The sequence below is a fragment of the Chiloscyllium plagiosum genome, chromosome 24 (assembly GCF_004010195.1).
Source record: "Chiloscyllium plagiosum isolate BGI_BamShark_2017 chromosome 24, ASM401019v2, whole genome shotgun sequence".
NCBI classification, from domain to species: Eukaryota; Metazoa; Chordata; class Chondrichthyes; order Orectolobiformes; family Hemiscylliidae; genus Chiloscyllium; species Chiloscyllium plagiosum.
The window spans coordinates 29,024,428-29,043,672 of NC_057733.1; the positions used below are offsets into that span (position 1 = coordinate 29,024,428).

The window sequence follows — 19,245 nt, forward strand, 5'->3', positions numbered from 1 at the left end:
CTTTAACTCTGATCTGTACAGTTCTGTAAGTACAACATTTCATTGTCTTTTGAATGTGGCAAAGGGGCTGTGTGTGAAGACAAAAAGAGACAAGCGAGAAACAGGGATTAGGAAATATGAGGAATGGAGAGAAATACATTGTAAAGAAATGGACAGCAGACTAACGATATTTAATCGGAAAAAGAATGTTTATTTTCAACAAAAAATACCCTTTTGGGATTTAAAATTACTTTTTATGAATCTATTAGATCCTTTAAAGCACAATAGCATTATTTTAGGATTTAACCACTTTTATTTTAGATTCTATAGGATTTGTTATAAGCAGGAAAAAATCTTGTAGTATTTTAGAACAGGTATCATATTTGGGAGACAGAAGTAATAATAGTGATGGGAATCTGAGACCATTACTGATGGAATGCAGAAGTGGATGAAGAAGGACAGAGACAGAGAGAATGCAATGATGTGAGTGATTATGGGCTTGGGCTGGGCTACTCATTTTCCTTTCTTTCTCAGACTGTTAGAGGTGGTTTGTAAAGCTTGTAAGTGTCAGAGGACACACAGATCCAATCTGGCTCCTGCTCTTTCTCTGAGAGCTGGCACGAGCAGCCACAGGGGCTAAAGGAAGGATGATGAGACAGTCAAGCTGAGGTCAAATACTCCTTAGCAGGATCAGTGAAAGAGTGGAAATTTATGGCTTTTACTTTTATCAGTTCACCTAGATGCACAACTCAGTATTTCCTCAGCTCTGCAAGAGGCATGATGAAAATTAACTAAAATTTATGCCAGAGAGGACAGATGTATGTGATCTCCAAAAATAGTTCATTCAATACAAGGGTAAAGTTACATGTTAGCGTGAGTACTGAATCAGTAAATTTAAATATTTTTCTGTTTTTGTCCTTGGACGTGTGCTAATTTCATTAACATAGATAATTTACCTTTTAAATGCAATGCAAAGTGTACAATAAAGGCACCGTTTGCAATATTGACTTGCATGCTGCTGTTAAGTGTTTCTTCTGTACTGCTCATCAGTTATATCATTTAACATTTTGAAAGGTTACAGAACGGAAGCATTTGTATTCTTTCATGCAGGCTTTTCATTACAAATAACTGCACATTTTCTGATGTTGTTGAACATGGCTTAATTGCCTTTGCCTGCTGTGCATTAAGGCAGCTTTTAAACACTTAGCACAAAGGGAACTGTTAATGCACAACTCTGCATTTACCAGAAGTTGAAACCTCAATGGAAAACATTCTCATTCCTTTTACCTTCCTCACCTATCTTTCTGTTCATCTTGCCTCATGTAATCATTCACAGTGGAAATCTTGTAATATCTAAAAGTTTAGAATGGACATAAATGATTATGTTTATAATGACATTTTATACATAAAGGTATATTTTGCGTTCCATAAAAACCAAAGATACATGTACTTAGAATCTCAGAAGCAAACCGGGCTTCAGCGTAAGTTGCACAAACAAATAAATTGTTATCAGATTTTTATATTTAGTTAGTAAATGTCTCTGTTGATAAATTGTTACAATTTGCGTGATTATTTTAAGTTTGTAGTTGATAGGGTGTGAGCTATATATCTGTAATTTCTTATTGTAACATTACAATGTAATGCTCAGAGCTGGATGACTATCACACTGAGGCTTAGAATGTCGGCTGGAAACATTGTGTTCTTCACCTTTTGGATTGGTTGCAAAGTGGAATAAATATAACCAGTGTTATGAACCTAGCCATGTTTACTACAGTCGGAACAGAATGGATGTTAAAAAAATAGTAATCACAAGCGTAGCACCAGCAGGGAATTGTAAATTCTAGCCAAAAGGCATGTTCGAGGGTAAAGAGAAAACAGACACATACACAAACACGCATGCACACATGCACAAAAATCAGCTTAGTTTAGTTTTAAAATTCCAGCTAGCCAGGGGAAGACTGACTTATCCACAAGCTGTTTGATGTGGGATTGTGCGTAGGCTGAATTGGCCCATGGAGAGACTGATATCTAAAGAAATTGTGTAGGAATTTTTTTCTCTGCTGCTGAGCCCCAGGAGGCATTACTGACAGAAACGACAGTAAAGCAGAAGATCTCTTTAACATGCATCTGTAGCTGTTGGAGCTGCTGGATTCTGTGCTAATTATCTTGAGTTTGAACAGTTTCTAGTAGTAATGATTAGAGCCAGGAATCAAAAGCTTGATAACAGATAATAATGTCGTATTTCAAGCATGTTAACAGCCAGTGACAGCAAAAACAGCTCAGATGTGTAATGTGAGAGAAATTTGCAATGATTAAAAAAAAGGATGTATACTCAATTGATAAGGGTACAAAGAAAGAGAAATAAACAACGATGAGAAAGGATGAGGAGATGAGGGAGAAATTGGGATGAAAAGAGAGGAAGAGAAGAAGAAAGAGCCAGATGTTCTCTTTGTACCTCAGACATAAATTTGCATTTATTGTGTATTTGGCCATGTTCATATGGTGCACAATTACTTGCTGAGAATGTGATTCAGACTACATGCTTTCTTGACATTAGCATTGAGTTAGGTCACAAAACAGAAGATTCACATATTCCATTACAAATACTTAATAAAAATCTGGCATTTTTTTGTGGGGATCAAAATTTTAGTGTATGCAGCAGGCTTGTGAACTAATACTGCCCATTGGCCAACCTGAATCTGGGCAGTTAAACAGGAACATGTAGAAGATTACATTTGTTTTGCAATATCTTAGTCTGATATGCACTGAATGAGATTTCATTTCTGCATCAAGAGTGTAAAGGCTGAGATAATCTGTTGAGAATTCCCATAGGTTCTCATGATAAAATTGAATTTGAGTAGAGATATACAATTACTCATGACACACTAATCATTGTATGACTGTATGTAACTGTGCAGATCAAGATGATATGGTCATGGAAGTATACATTGTTATATGGACCAAACAAGCTTTTCTTTCTAAGTTGAAATCCAGGGACTAATTTTCTCTCAGTGGGAACTTTGCCTGCCATTATTGGAAACCTATGGAGCACTGGGAATGATTATCCAATGTACACTTTGGTGATGAGATTGCCCACAAGTGGCACAATATCTGCAAATTATTCCCTTAAATTTATAGTTCCTGGTAGCCTCACAGTGAATTACTCAAAATAGTCATTCTTAAGCGTTAGATAAAAAAACTCTAATTGCTTGACCACGGGAGCCAGGATAAAGGGTGATAGATGAATGGAATGGGGTGCGAGTTCTGACATGGACAGTGAAATATTGGATGATGTCCAGTTTAATGTAGGAAGCCAATTGGAAGAATAATTTTGAAATATTTTTAAACTTGGTCACTGTTTTTTGTCTTTACTTCATTTTTCTTTATTTCCGATCTGTTCAAATTAATACTTGCCTAACAGTCTCACTTTGGGTATATCATTGAACTGGATGCAAATTGCAGTAACAGTTGCATTAATTCTGCGAAGTATTTTCTTTTGATTAAGTGTCTATTAAAATTCATCTATATATCCAGTTCTGTGGAATTTGTATCTCAGTTTGACTTTACTCAGAATTAATGAATTAACTATGTTGTTCTAACAGAGCAAAACTACATTCTGTTACATCTCCAGGTCTAAGACAATGCTTTTTTCACTATCTTTACGACACCCTTCATGCCTCCAGTTCTACTTTACTCATACAAAGTTATACTATTCCACCTTAGCATTTTCAGGGAGCAAAAATGAGAATGCTGCCAACTATTTCAAAGTTACAAATCACACAACACCAGGTTATAGTTCTGATTTGGAGATGCCGGTGTTGGACAGGGGTGTACAAAGTTAAAAATCACACAACACTAGGTTATAGTTCAACAGGTTTAATTGGAAGCACCAGCTTTCGGAGCGACGCTCCTTCATCAGGTGATTGTGATGAAGGAGCGGCGTTCCGAAAGCTAGTGCTTCTAATTAAACCTGTTGGACAAGAATCTAGTAGTGTGTGATTTGTAACTTTGTACACCCCAGTCCAACACCGAAATCTCCAAATCATGCCAACTATTTCTATCTTCTAAATGAGTCCCAAAAATGAACTGATGGCTGTTCTCAAAATATAAATGCAGTGTTTGATTTTATTTCACAAAGAAGTGAGTAAGTAATACCTTGCAAACTATTCTACTGAAGCATCAGATGAAACAAAGTTTTCAGTCAGTTCTATTTTGTGTGAAGAAATTCAATGATAGGAACAGATAAACCAATGACAACTGTTCCATTCTAATTAAAACTGTGAGGGAACAGAAAGATCAGATCCCTTTGATCCTTGATCTCCAACTGAGCAGCGCAGCTTCTCAGAGCCTTTGGGTACAAAAGCTTCACTGGTTAGTTGAATGTTCATACAATTTGACCATAGGCTTCTTCTTCATTTCAACTTGTGCTGGAATTTCATTATTTGTTTCCAATTTACAGGATAAGATACAAACAGAAGTGACTGGGTGATGCAATGGGTGATCACATCAGTATTTTTAAAATCTCAATTTGAATGCAGCCCAGCCATATAGAATAAAAGGTACTTTTCTCTGTCAACAGATAAGGGGATTACATGAAATCTGTTTGATCTATCGCAATCCATTTCTCAATGTCATAAATTTACAGCAAAAACCTGCCAGAAATTTGCGAATAGATGCTGGATTACACGTTGGGGCAAATAGTGAGGAAAGAAACTGGGAGATTGCGTGGAACACATAGCCAAATTCAGGCAATAGATAGATTTGCAGCAAGTATATTTTAACATAAATGTGCGTGAAGGTGCACAGTTTAGGAAAACCAATGAACACTTAGATTATGTTCTTAATGGAATGGAGCGACAGAAATGTTGGATATTTATAAAAGAAGCATTGCCTGCGGAGAAAAGCATTAGAAAGATGAAATGGTATTTCAGAAATAAAAATAGAAAGTGCTGGAATAATCAACAGCTCTGCCAGCATCTGGGAAGAGAGAAACAGAGTTGATGTTTTGAATCAAATGATTCTTATTTGGATAAGGTATTCCAGGTTTTATACCTTGGACTATTTAATAAATAAAGCAATATTTGCCAGTCTATATAACGTTGCTTTGGATGCAGTTTGAGTTCTCTGTATAATTTTCTAGAAGTTACAGTAGAGTCAGAGAAATGTGTAGCATAGATTTATTAAGGTGATAAAAGCTATGAGAGCATAAAGTTATGCTAAGTGACTTGAAAAACCAGGGCTACATTCAGTGGAGCAGGGAAGATTAAACATTATTAAAATATGGAATATATTGATAACGGGTCATTATCCAAGCTGCAGATTATAATATTTTATTTTATTCTTCCATGAGATGTGGGTAATGTTGACAAAGCCAATATTTATTGCCTGTCCAAAATTTTGACTTAGTGGCAATGAAAGAACTTTGACATAGTTTCAATTCAGGATGCTCTCCAACGTAGAATGAAACTTGCAGGCAACGGTGTGTCCATCCAATTCCTGCCCCTACCCTGCTCAGTACTTGAGGTCAGGGGTTTGGAAGGAGCTGTCAGATGAGCCTTGGCAACTACAACCACCTTTCTTTGTGCTTGGTATGACTTTAGTTAAATGCTGCTTTCATGTCAAAGGCAATCAGTCTTGTCTCAATTTTAGAATGCTGTCTCCCATCCATAAAAAGGAGCCAGATGTTCCTGACATCGGTGAAAATGAACATTAGGAACCACAATACCGGTCAATGAGTATTTTTTCATAACATTGTTGATGGCATCCTACAGGAGCGTAAAGCTGATGGGCTGTATTTGGATAGACTTGTTCTGCATTTTCTGCGCAGATTAAACCTGAAAATTTACAACGTTCTTGAGTATTTCCTTGTGTTTCCCTTCAATTGGCACAGCCTGGCTTAGGGTGGAGTACAAGTCCTAACCACTACAACCATCAGGTTTTCAGGGTCCATTGCCCTTGCCCAATTCAATGTGTTTAGCTGTTGGTATCATGTAGAATGTGCTCAATTTGTGGAATGTGTCCAATTTGTGGAATGTGTCCAACTTGTGGAAGACTGGCATCTGTAATGCTGGGACCTCAGGAAGAAGCAGAGATGGATCATTCACTTGGTGCTTCTGGCTGAAGATGGTTGCAATAAGAGCTCTATCCAACTCTTTCTTAAATGAATCCAGAGACTAGGCCTCCACTGCCTTTGGGTGCAGACTGCATATAAGATTATTAAAGGATTGGACACCGTGGAGGCAGGAAATGTGTTTCCGCTGATGAGTGAGTCCCGATCCAGAGGACACAGCTTAAAAATAAGGGGTAGGCCATTTAGGATAGACATGAGGAGAAACTTCTTCACCCCAGAGAATGGTGGGTGTGTGGAATGCTCTGCCCCAGAAGGCAGTGGAGGCCCAGTCTCTTGGTTCGTTTAAGAAAGAGTTGGGTAGAGCTCTCAAGGATAGTGGAATTAAGGGTTATGGAGATAAGGCAGGAACAGGATACTGATTGAGGATGATCAGCCATGATCATAATAAATGGTGGTGCAGGCTCGAAGGGCAGAATGGCCAACTCCTGCACCTATTGTCCATTGTCTATTGATTGTATATTACTGTGGCACCATCTCAGGACATGTGTAAAGAAAGTGTCAGAGGAGCCTGTGTTGTTGGCTGAAATATATAAGGTTGTGAATAATATTCAGTCAGGCTGATGCTTAATTCTGTGAGACAGCTATCCCAACTTTGACATAAGACACCAGATGTTCATGAAGAGCACTGTACAGGGTTGATATGATCTAGCATGCTTTTGTCTTGCCAAGAGCCTAGATTATCTATCTGCAGGAGGGCAAAAAGGTGACATGAGATAGCTTTGGCAAATATAATTAAGGAGAATCGAATGGGTTTTTAACAAATATATTAAGGACAAAAGGGTAATTAGGGAGAGAATAGGGCCCCTCAGCAAGGTGACCTTTGTGTGGAGCCACAGAAAATGGGGGAGATACTAAATGAGTTGAAAAGTATGGTGCTGGAAAAGCGCAGCAGGCCAGGCAGCATCCGAGGAGCAGGAGAAACGTCGATTCTCCTGCTCCTCGGATGCTGCCTGGCCTGCTGCGCTTTTCCAGCACCACACTTTTCAACTCTGGTCTCCAGCATCTGCAGTCCTCACTTTCTCCTAGAGATACTAAATGAGTATTTTATATTAGTATTTACTGTGGAAAAGGATATGGAAGATATAGACTGTAGGGAAATAGATGGTGACATCTTGCAAAGTGTCCAGATTACAGAGAAGGAAGTGCTGGATGTCTTGAAATGGTTAAAGGTGGATAAATCCACAAGACCTGATCAGGTGTACCCGAGAACTCTATGGGAAGCTAGAGAAGTGATTGCTGGTCCTCTTGGTGAGATACTTGTATCATCGATAGTCACAGGTGAGGTGCCAGAAGACTGGAGGTTGGCAAACGTGGTGCCACTGTTTAAGAAGGACAGTAAGGACAAGCCAGGGAACTATAGACCAGTGAACCTGACCTCAGTGGTGGGCAAATTGTTGGAGGGAATCCTGAGGGACAGGATGTACTTTGGAAAGGCTAGGACTGATTCGGGATAGTCAACATGGCTTTGTACGTGGGAAATCATGTCTCACAAACTTGATTGAGTTTTTTGAAGAAGTACCAAAGAGGATTGATGAGGGCAGAGCAGTAGATGTGATCTATATGGACTTCAGTAAGGCATTCAACAAGGTTCCCCATGGGAGACTGATTAGCAAGGTTAGATCTCATGGAATACAGGAAGAACTAGCCATTTGGATACAGAACTGGCTCAATGGTAGAAGACAGAGGGTGGTGGTGGAGGATTGTTTTTCAGACTGGAGGCCTGTGACCAGTGGAATGCCACAAGAATCGGTGCTGGGTCCTCTATTTTTTGTCATTTACATAAATGATTTGGATGCGAGCATAAGAGATAGAGTTAGTAAGTACACCAAAATTGGACGTGTAGCAGACAGCGAAGAGGGTTACCTCAGATTACAATAGGATCTTGATCAGATGGGTCAATGGGCTGAGAAGTGGCAGATGGAGTTTAATTCAGGTAAATGCGAGATGCTGCATTTTGGGAAAGCAAATCTTAGCAGGACTTATACACTTATGGTAAGGTCCAAGGGAGTGTTGCTGAACAAAGAGATCTTAGAGTGCAGGTTCATAGCTCTTTGAAAGTAGAGTCGCAGGTAGATAAGATAGTGAAGAAGGCATTTGGTATGTTTTCCATTATTGGTCAGAGTATTGAGTACAGCAGTTGGGAGGTCATGTTGCGGCTGTACAGGACATTGGTTCGGCCACTGTTGGAATATGGCGTGCAATTCTGGTCTTCTTCCTATCGGAAAGATGTTGTGAAACTTGAGAGGGTTCAGAAAAGATTTACAAGGATGTTGCCGGGTTGGAGGTTTTGAGCTGTCGGGGGATGCTGCACAGGCTGGGGCTGTTTTCCCTGGAGCATCGGAGGCTGAGGGGTGACCCTATAGAGGTTAACAAAATTATGAGGGGCATGGAAAAGGTAATTAGGCATAGTCTTTTCCCTGGGGTGGGGGAGTCCAGAACTAGAGAGCATAGGTTTAGGGTGAGAGGGGAAAGATATAAAACAGACCTAAGGGGCAACATTTATATGAAGAGGGTGGTACGTATATGGAATGAGCTGCCAGAGGAAGTGATGGAGGCTGGTACAATTGCAACATTTAAGAGGCATTTGGATGGGTATATGAATAGGATGGATTTGGAGGGACATGGGCAGGTGCTGGCATGTGGGACTAGATTGGGTTGGGATATCTGGTTGGCATGGACGGGTTGGACCGAAGGGTCTGTTTCCATGCTGTACATCTCTATGACTCTATGGTATTATTGTGCATTCCATAGCAGTTTGACACAACTGAGCATCTTACTAAGCGATAAGAGAGAACAGTTCAGAGCCAACCATATTTATGTTGTTCTGAAGTCACATTGTCCAGACCAAGTAAGGTTGGCAAATTTCCTCTCCTTACAAGCAGTTGTGAATCAGACATGTTTGATAGAAAGCTAGTTAAGGAATAATATTTTGAGTCATAGTGCAAGAGAAATTGATTTTGACTAAATAGTGTTGATGTGCCATGATGGAGTCAATATATTTCTTCAATCTTCAAATTTCTACCTTGCATAACTTGACATACCCGGGGCACTCTTACTCATATGGACTGTACAGCTAAATATGTCTGGTAGGCATCCTTCCATGCATAAAGGATAACGGGAATGTATCAGAATCAGAACTTTTGGTGAGATTAGAGAAGATCATCTGCTGCATTTTTTCTGATGGCTGAACAAACTGGTTTTAGAATAATCAGTAATAAGTTCCAAACACGTCCCTTGTTGATGCTATGGAATGATCACTGCTGCTGTTATGTTTTCTGGTCTAACATTTGCTTTGTCGTTTCTAAAACCAGATGTCAGTGCTGAGTCAAAGTCTTGCCCACAGCTGGTGTCACCATTTGCATCGACTGCCAGCTACACGTTCCTACTTATCATGATTGATATTGAGGGCTTTCATGTCAGTTTTGATAACATCCTTAAATCATAACTTTAGACAACCTGCTGGTCAGTTGGCAGGGGCTGCCTCTCTGGATGGAATATTCTTTGTCATATCATCATCTTTCATCCTGTGCACATACCAGCAAAACCTTTTTTTTACATGAATCGTTTTAGCAAGGTTGCATATGTTGATGATGTTGCACTAATTGTCCAGGCGGATGCCCAGCTCATGGATTGATGGTCCCACGCTTGTGTCATGTTCTCTCTCACCATCAATGTGAAGAAAACTATAGTCATGGGACCGGGTGTTGCCGCACCACATATGATCAGAAGCAACAACATACCACTGGAAACAGTCAGTACATTCTGTTACCTTGGATTTATGGTGACAACTTCAGTTAACCAATCAAACAGACATGGAAAACAACAAACTGACCCACAGGACCAATATGGTTATCTAGAAAGCCTACATTGTCTTGCTGGCTGGCAACAAAACCTGGACAATTTACACCTATCAAGAATAAAGGCTCAACATATTCTAACTCTGGTGTCCATGACACTGACTTAGTATCGCATGGGAAGCCAGTCGCCAGTGCTAACTCTGGAAATAGAAATGCTTTCCATCTTTGGAAAGTGAGGCAGATGATTTAGGCACAGAAGAAACATCTTTAAATTCTGTCTGATGAGGTTAATGCTGATACTATGAACAAAAGTGGGATATGTTAATTTGCTGACATAATCATCCTTGACAGGTACCAGCAGGTACATAACATTAAAAAAGTGCACAGAAGATCTTCAAAGTTGATTTACCATAGGTTAACAGATCTTATATAAGGGTAACAATGCAGACATTATACAGTACATATAAACATATATAATAACCTTCAACTAAATAGTATATATTTTTCAGTCCATTAATTTAGTTCTTTGTTGCTGTCTTATAAATTCTAACTTTTTGTTAAATTGTGCAAGCCTGGCTAAGAACAGTACAACAACTAAAGGAAAGCTAAAATGTTCTCATCCCTGCCTCAAAGATGCTTTGTATGTTTTTGCCTGGATCATTAAGAATAATAGTATGAGAGGGCCATATGAGTTAAAATGGTGAGTGTGGCCTGGGTCGATATGATTCTGTTTTGTTTTACGGGTCAGTATAAGGTAAATGTGTTAAATTGTTTCCATCTGATATTGAAAAAATGGAGACACCATCTGGTAAACAGTCACAGCTTTGAGAATACAAACATTATTGTTTTGAGTATAAGGGACCACAATGTAATATGATTCAGCCTATACAGTCCTTTATTGCTTATAAGTGTTCAATGAACTGTTTTTAAAACATCTCCAGATGTCATTGTTATGGTAGATATATTTCCCAATTTTTCTCCGATTAATATATGCTTCAAGCCAAGATACATGGGAAATCTTTGGTCAAGAGACTGAAAAATAATATGGAACTCAGTTGTTTCTGAACTCTGACCCCTTTATTATTTCCAGACATTGTCAGTGACAAAGGGTCAATGCCTAAATGTTTGAAGCTTGCTGCATTAACAGAGTAAGTCAAGTTTCTGTGGGTGAAACAAATGCCTTGACCATCTTTACAAAGTTAAAGTGGGCAAACATGGAATGGGAAGATCTTGATGAGGCTTTTGTGACAATTTTAACTGCTTAGCTAGCCTATTCCTGCCTGTAGCGTGGATTAAACTCTTCCCCAATGTGCATGGTTATGTTTATGAATGCTGAAGAAATACTTCAAATGATTTAGGGACACTTGTCAGTAATTTCTGCAGGATTTCTTCTAACCATTAATTTTCAGTGAGAGCCCCAGAGAAAAGATGGGTGCAGGCAGTTCTTTGGGTTCCTGCTGATTGTTCAGGTTGAGTTGGATGACTGGGATACCCTAACAAAAATTATTGCTGGCTGCCTGTCAGAAAAGTGCTTGAAATATACTTTTGTCAGTTTACTAACACATTCAAATGACATATAGAACCTTTGTTATTCAAATTCCAACACTGAGAAAACATTTGTAAGTGAACAACAAATGGTCCAACACCTTCTTGTTCACTCAATAGAAGTTATCTACAATAATTACAAACAACATTCATCTGTATAATGACAAATGTCTATTTGATGCCTCAAATTCATGTTACAATTTTAATGCAAAGTTGACTGAAGCCCCTGAGAATTGACTGTTTAAGCTCTTCTCCGGTGTTCTGTTCATCATCCGCTATAGTTCTGGTGGAGATGATGAGAATCCCTGCAGAAATTATCGTCCCCATCTGTTGCATTTTATTCCTTCACATAGATCCAGATACATGCAGCACTTAGCTAAATATACACTCCACACAGTAGAATTTTGTTTTTTTTCCTTCATAATAAAACTTTATGTTCTGGTACTAGAGAGCTGACACCACATTTAGCAGGAATAGCTATGAAATAAATCTAGTGAACAAAGTGCGCAGATCAAAATGAGCAGTGCATTATTCTGTCTCGATTCAAATAAACTTATGATCAGAATGCCTTGGGTTGGAAGCAATGTGCAATCACTAATTCCTTTCATCTGCAAACAAGTTTTATCCAAAACAAGCAGTTGTAAGTGTAAACACATCGCATACCAGATCTAATTTGTGAAGACCATGCATTCGTTCTTGCAAATTTAAAAATTAATTTTATGTGTGAGCTAATTATTTGCAACTGAGCATATAGCTTTCATTTTTTAACAGAAACAAAATTTTAACAGGAGAAGTTAGTCACCTACACGTAAAAATAAACTTCAATGTGACTTTTTAAAAATTCATTAATGGTTGGTGGGTTTTGGGAAGATGATGGTGAGCTGCCCTCTCGAACTGTTGTAGTCCATGTGGTATAGGAGCACACAGAAAGTTAAATAAAAATCAAAAGAACGGTGGAAGCTATAAATCAGAAACAAAAATCAGCATCTATGAAGAGTCGACATTTCTGGTCCAATAAACCTTCCTCAGAACTGATGGTAGCTAGGAAGGCGTTGATTTTTATGCAGAAGATAGGGTGGGGCGAGGGGTTAAAGAGTAAACAGTAGGTAGAACTAGGGCCCAAAGAGAGACAAGTGTAGTTGGACAGACAAAGAAGTTGATAACAATCTGGCTGGGAGGGTGAATAGCTGTTAATGGAGACTGTTAGTGGCTAACAATACGTATTGTGTAATGGCAGACTATGTGATAACAAAGTTTAGCGTTTTGGGTGGGGGACTGGAACATGGGAGAGTTCAGGCCCTAAAATTATTGGTTAGAGACAAAAAACAACTGCAAATGCTGGAACCCAAACTGGACAGGCAGGAGGCTGGAAGAACACAGCAAGCCAGACTGCATTGGGGATGGAGAAGTTGATGGCTTGAGTGTAATCCTTCTTCAGGATCGAGAGTGGGTGGAGAAGAAGACATGTCCATCCAGGGCCCCAAACAGTCCTTCCTGGTGAGATAGGGGTTCACCTGCCTCTCTTCAAACCTACTTTACTGCATCAGGTGCTCCCCATGTGGTCTTCTGCACTTCGGGGAGACCAAATGTAAACTAAGTCAACGCTTCGCCGAGCATTTCAGCCGGGCCCGCAGGGGCTGACCTGACCTCCCAGTCACTCCCATTTTAATTCCCCTTCCCACTCCCTTTCCAATATCACCATCCTTGACCTCCTCCATTGCCACAATGAACCAAACAGCAAATTGGAGGAACAACACCTCACCTTCTGCCTGGGCAGCCTCGAGGCTAGAAGACTCCAATTGAGTTCTCCAATTTCAAATGACCTCCCTCCCCATCTCGCCGACTCCCTTGCCAGCCCCTTCCCTTCCATTCCATTCCTCCCTGCCACCAACTGGATTCATTCCTCCCATTGGCCAACCAGGTCATACCCTCTACCTGTCTTCACCTATCTCCACTTCACCACCCTGCCTCTGCCATCCTCTTTATCTGCAGCTCCCCTTACACCCACCCCCAGTCCTGAAGAAGGGTTACGCCCAAAATGTCCTGATGCTGCCTGGCTTGTTGTGTTCTTCCAGCCTCATGCCTATTTACCTCAAATTATTTAACTTGATATTGAGACTGGAGGGGTACAGAGTTCCAAAATGGAAAATGAGATGTTGTTTTTCCAGCTTGTGCTGATCTTCGCTGGAACACTGCATGAAGCCTGAGACAACGATGTTGGCCAGGGAACAGGGTAGTGTGATAAAGTGGCAGGCAATAGGAAGCTCAGGGTCTTATTTGTGGGCAGAACATAGATGTTCTGTGAAGCGGTCGCCCAGTCTATGCTTCATTTCCCAAATGGAGAGGAGACCACATTATGTGCAGTGAATGCAGTAGACTAGGTTGTATGTATTGCAGGTAAAGTGCTGCTTCACCTGGAAGGTATGTGTGGGCCCTTGGATACTGAGGAGGGATGAGGTAAATGGGCATGTGTTACACCTTTTGTCGTTGCAGGGGAAGGTGCCGTGGGGCTGTGGGGAGTTGCCGTGGGGTTGTGGGGAGGTGCTGGGAGTGAAGGAAAAGTGAACCAGGCAGGGTTTCCCAAAGGAAATGGTCCCTGCAGAAGGCTTACAAGGGATGGGAGGGGAATATGTGTCTGGTGGTGGCATCTCGCTGAAGGTAGCGTAAATGGAGCTGATGATATTTTGGGTGTGAATACTGGTGGGACAAGCGGAGCTATATTGTCTTTGCAGGAGGGAAGAAAAGGGGTGAGAGCAGAAGTGCGGGAGATGAGTCAGGCTAGATTGAGAGCCCTGTTGACAATGGATTCCTACCCCAACCACCAGGCCTTGTTTATCACACAGCCTGCTATTACACACTATCTATTATTAGCACTAACAGTCTCCATTTACAGCTATTCACCTCCCAGCCAGGTTGTTCTCAACTCCTTTGTCCAACTGTCTTCTCTCTCTTTGGACTCTATCCCCACCTACTGTTTACTCCTTACTCTCTCCCCCACCCTATCTTCTGAATATAAACTGACAATTTCCTTGCTACCATCAGTTCTGAGGAAAGGTCACTGGACCCAAAACTTTAATTCTGATTTCACTTCACAAATGTTGCCAGACCTGCTTTTCCAGCAGCTTCTTTTTTTTGCTGCAGTTAGAGACTGAGTTCCAAGATTTTAACTCAGCAGCAGTGAAAGAATTATGATATATTTCTAAGTCAGGATGGTGAATGGCTTGGAGATGAACTTGCAGGTGTTTGTGTTTTCCTGTATCAACTATCCTTTCCTTCTAGCTCGTGGATCTCAAAGGTTTTGACTAAGAATCTTTTATTGAATTTCTGTGATCCATCTTGTACAACTCTGGTTGTATACACTGGCACACACTGCTGCTGCTGAGTGTTGGTAGTAGAGCAGGTGAATGTTTGTGGATGCAGTTCCAAACAAATGCGCAATTTAGCCTGAATGTTATTAAGCTTCTCAGGTGATGTGGGAGCTGCACTCAACCTGGAAGGTGGGAAATATTCCACCAATATCCTCACTATTACCTTGTATGTTTGGACAGAAGGTGAACTATTTGCCACAGGATTCCTAGCCTCTGATGAGCTCCTGCAGCCACAGATTTTATGTCTCGTCCAATTCATTTTCTGCTTAATGTCAGCTCTTGGAGTTGAAGTTGGGGATCAGCGGTGGTAATGCTATTGAATGTTAAGGGTGATAATTAGGAGATGTTTGTTTCCTGGCATTTGTGTGGCATGTATGTTACTGCCACCTATCAGCACAAGGTATCGTCCAGCTCTTGATGCATTTAGACATAAATTACTTCAGTGGTTGAGGAGTTGCAAATTGTGCTGAACATTGTGCAATCATCAGTGAACATCACCATTTTTGATCTTATGATGGTGTGAAGGTGAACTAATGAATCAGCTAAACATGGTTTGACCTAAGACACTACTCTGAGGTGTGATGGCATATTTCAGGCAGAAAAAATAACCCAATTGTATATTTCACTCACATTCTGACAAAGTTACTTTGATTTATTTCTAAGTCTCTTAATTTTTTTTACATAATTTTCTGAAAGTAATTTGTTCAGTTACTTTTTGGATACTGTTATTATTTCCTGTTTTCCACTCTTGTTGGTTGCCTGTTCAATAGACTTATTCTCCTTTGACTGAATGCATTTAAGATTTGGTGCATCAAACACCTGCATTCCATTGTTAGCTGTCATTGTGAGCTTGTTGTGTCTCACCACAAATGATGCTGATTTTGTCATCTTTCATCAATGCAAATCTAGCTACAGATATAGTAATACACATTTTAATTTTATGAATAAAAATCTGGCAGTAACAAATCAACTTCTCATCTTGCACTCTGCCTGATTGTCCTTTCTATGACAAAGTAGAGGAAAAGGAAAATTAAGGAGCATGTATTTGGTTGGTGGGTATAGCTCAGAGAATGTAGCATTGGTGAGTGAAGGTGACCTGTATTTCAATCTGCAGGTTTTGCACATAACCATTGTGTGTTTCCAATCTTACATTTTTCCTTTTCCATTTACAGGCTTTCCCTGTTTTCAGCTGAGGTTCCCATACACCACCATTTTACAATGTGCCTCAATGTCTCAACATTTTTTGCGATTATCTTTCAATTGCCTGACTGAGATTCATCTCATAATCAGTTATTTTTAAGAAGGTTGCAGGTCAATAAACTAAACAACTTCCAATCTATGATTGGCTGTATCATTTTGTTTTCTGTTCAAACCTGTACTGTTTTTGTTTTTATTAAAATACCTTTGCAGCTATTTGTTTTGATGCAAGGTCCTGACACCTCTCCCAACAGATGCTATGTGACCTGCTATGTACCACTGACATTTTGTGGCTATATTTCTTCCCTCAATCGCTTTTTGCAAGAGGAACATCCGATCCCTTTTGTTGGCTATATCTCTTTAGTTCTGGTTTAATACCTATAGCTCTTCATCATAAGTTTTTTCAAAATAGGAAGGTCATTCAGTATCCAAGAAGCAATCTCAACAAGACCAGAAGTAAATTTAAAGTGACCTCTCCTTGCCTTGTAAGTGATACTTTTAACTGTACATCCCAACTTCTATCTACTGCCCCAATTGTCCAGAAACATTGTACCAACAGTTTAATTGATTCCTTCACTAAAATTCCAAAATCTTTTCCCCTGTTGTAACAATGTATGTGCATTTTCATTTATTACTGCATTTTATCTACTGCTAAAGTTTGTGACTATACCCAATGCTCCTCTGAATCCTTTGGATTTCATGCACATCATCATTTGTCACTGTTCTAAATTTAAAGTTATCTGCAAATTTCAACACTTTGGACATGATTAAATTCTCCAAATCATTTTTAATATTTATAAACAAAAGTGGTCCCAATCCTGACTCATGTAGTTCACTACTAACAATCTGGTATCACTCAAACACCTCCTCATATACTGTTGTCTATCACTTATCCACTTGCTGATCCAGTCTAACACATTGCCTCTAATACCCTAACAAAATAATGCAGAAGTTGGAAAGCTGAAAGGAGAACAGAGAACACTGAAAATATTCAGCAGCCAGGCAGCCTCTGTGAAGAGAGAGACAGAATTACTGTTTTAGGTCCAGAGATGTGCAGGTCAGGTGAATTGGCCATACTTAAATTGTCAATTAGGTGCATTACTCAGAGGGAAAAGGGGTTTGGGTGGGTTACTCTTTGGAGGATCGGGTGTGGACCTGTTATACCGAAGGGCCTGTTTTCACACTGTAGGGAATCTAATCTAACCTAAAGGTCAGTGCTCTGTCATCAGAACACAGATTCTTCAAAGTCCTTCACCCTTTTCTCTCTTCACAGATACTGCTTGACTTATAGAGTATTTCCAGCATTTACTATTTTAGATCCAACACATTGCCACCTAGTCCACGAGGCTGACATGATGCTATGCTCCATTATCAATCAAGTGCTTTTCTGAAGTCAGTCTACAATCTCCACTGCCTCATTTGTATCCACTAGGTATGTAACTTCAAATAAATTGAATAAGCTCAAATTGCTCCTAAAGTAACACTGCTAATTCTAATTACCTTTGTCCCTTTTTATTATGTCTCCAGTTGTTCCTCATCATAGTTTCAAATAATTTCCCCACAACTGCTATTATTTGCTGGTTTGTCCACGATCCCCTTCGGGAAACCAGGAGAATGCTACTTTTCAATCTCCTGATACGTGACCTGAGTTTAGAAGCTCTGGAAAATATTAGTGAGGAGATTTGTAATCTCCCGAGCCAATTCATTCAAAAATCCTCAGATGAAAGTTGCCAGAGCTTAAGGTTTAATCTAAAACATCCATGAGTGCCTTTCCTTGTGACTTTAAAGGTTTTCATCTATACTTGTCAGTAAACAGTTTCCACCATTTTAGTATTTCTTCTCTGTTTCATACATAAACACTGAATGAGACAATTCAGTACCTTCACTGTTTTCAGTCACCTCTCTATTACCACTTCTAAGCAACTGAACAGTTCTTTCAATCTTTTCCTTGTTTCTGATACATTTGAAGTAGTCATTGTTGTTAGTCCTTAACATCTATCCTGTTGTGCTCTCAATTTAGCTTACTTATGTGTCGCTTTGCATTTTAGCTAGTTCTCATAGATTTTACTTTCCAGTGCCTTTTCTGAACACTTTTAAGATTCTTTTGGCATTCTCGCACTTCCTGAAATGGGCCAATCTGTAACATGTAAATTTACTGCTTTCCAAGACAAAAAGACTGCGTATAACTAAAGTGCCACAGTGTTGCTGAGGCAGCAACAGTATTTAACCAGCTGTGATGTGTGAATACTGTAAGATGGTCTCTGGAACTGACAAGTCCAGTGGGGTCACTTCATCATTCATACAAGGTCATCAATCTAAACTTGAAAACACATTCCAAATGCCATCAAGCAGCTCAGGAAAGATGTGAAACAACTGTATTTTTAGTGAAACCAGCTTTGCTTGTGATAGAAGAGTGTGTTGGCAACTCTTCTATCAGTGAGAAGTGTTTATATTTGAATTCTGAAATGTTGCATGACATGTCATAAAGATCAGTGTTGTGAGAAAGAGCCATTCTGTCCATCCAGTGTAAATCATGTATTATAAGATGACCCATTTTTTCCAGTTCTAAAGGTCATGTTTTTCGCTATATTCGGTATGTAACTTTTCAGTCTTGGCATGCTATACTCTCACGAGTAGTCAGACTTAATTATTCTCACCACAAGTGCATGTTTTGCTTACGAGTCCTTCATAATTGGTCATGAAGGGTCAGGAGGTCAGGTGGGCTGTGTTTTGGAGATGTTTTCAGAGTATAAGATACATCTACCCTTTATGTTAGAAGCAGATAACATTTCAGATGGCGACAATGGCTGGCATTTCTGTATGTAAGTCACACCCATTTTTGATATAAAGTGAGGGCTGCAGATGCTGGAGATCAGAGCTGAAAATGTGTTGCTGGAAAAGCGCAGCAGGTCAGGCAGCATCCAAGGAACAGGAGAATCGACGTTTCGGGCATAAGCCCTTCTTCAGGAATGAGGAAAGTGTGTCCAGCAGGCTAAGATAAAAGGTAGGGAGGAGGGACTTGGGGGAGGGGCTTTGGAAATGCGATAGGTGGAGGGAGGTCAAGGTGAGGGTGATAGGCCGCAGTGGAGTGGGGGCAGAGAGGTCAGGAAGATGATTGCAGGTTAGGAAGGCGGTGCTACCTTTTATCTTAGCCTGCTGGACAAACTTTCCTCATTCCTGAAGAAGGGCTTATGCCCGAAACGTCGATTCTCCTGTTCCTTGGATGCTG

The 19,245-nt window shown here is 40.0% G+C and overlaps 1 protein-coding gene across 14 annotated transcripts in view; it reads left to right on the plus strand.

The window, feature by feature from the left end:
- The first annotated feature begins 634 nt into the window (after positions 1–634).
- rbfox3a (RNA binding fox-1 homolog 3a) overlaps positions 635–19,245 on the plus strand; it is a 1,786,123-nt gene continuing 1,767,512 nt past the window's right edge. For 3 of the 14 annotated variants that reach the window (XM_043714682.1, XM_043714681.1, XM_043714680.1), the window contains exon 1: positions 640–852. In XM_043714682.1, the coding sequence (XP_043570617.1) occupies positions 796–852 (57 nt within the window). In that variant the 5' untranslated portion in view covers positions 640–795. Of the gene's footprint in view, positions 853–19,245 lie in introns of all 14 variants that reach the window. The other 11 variants (XM_043714673.1, XM_043714675.1, XM_043714676.1 and 8 more) reach the window with 8 other exon arrangements.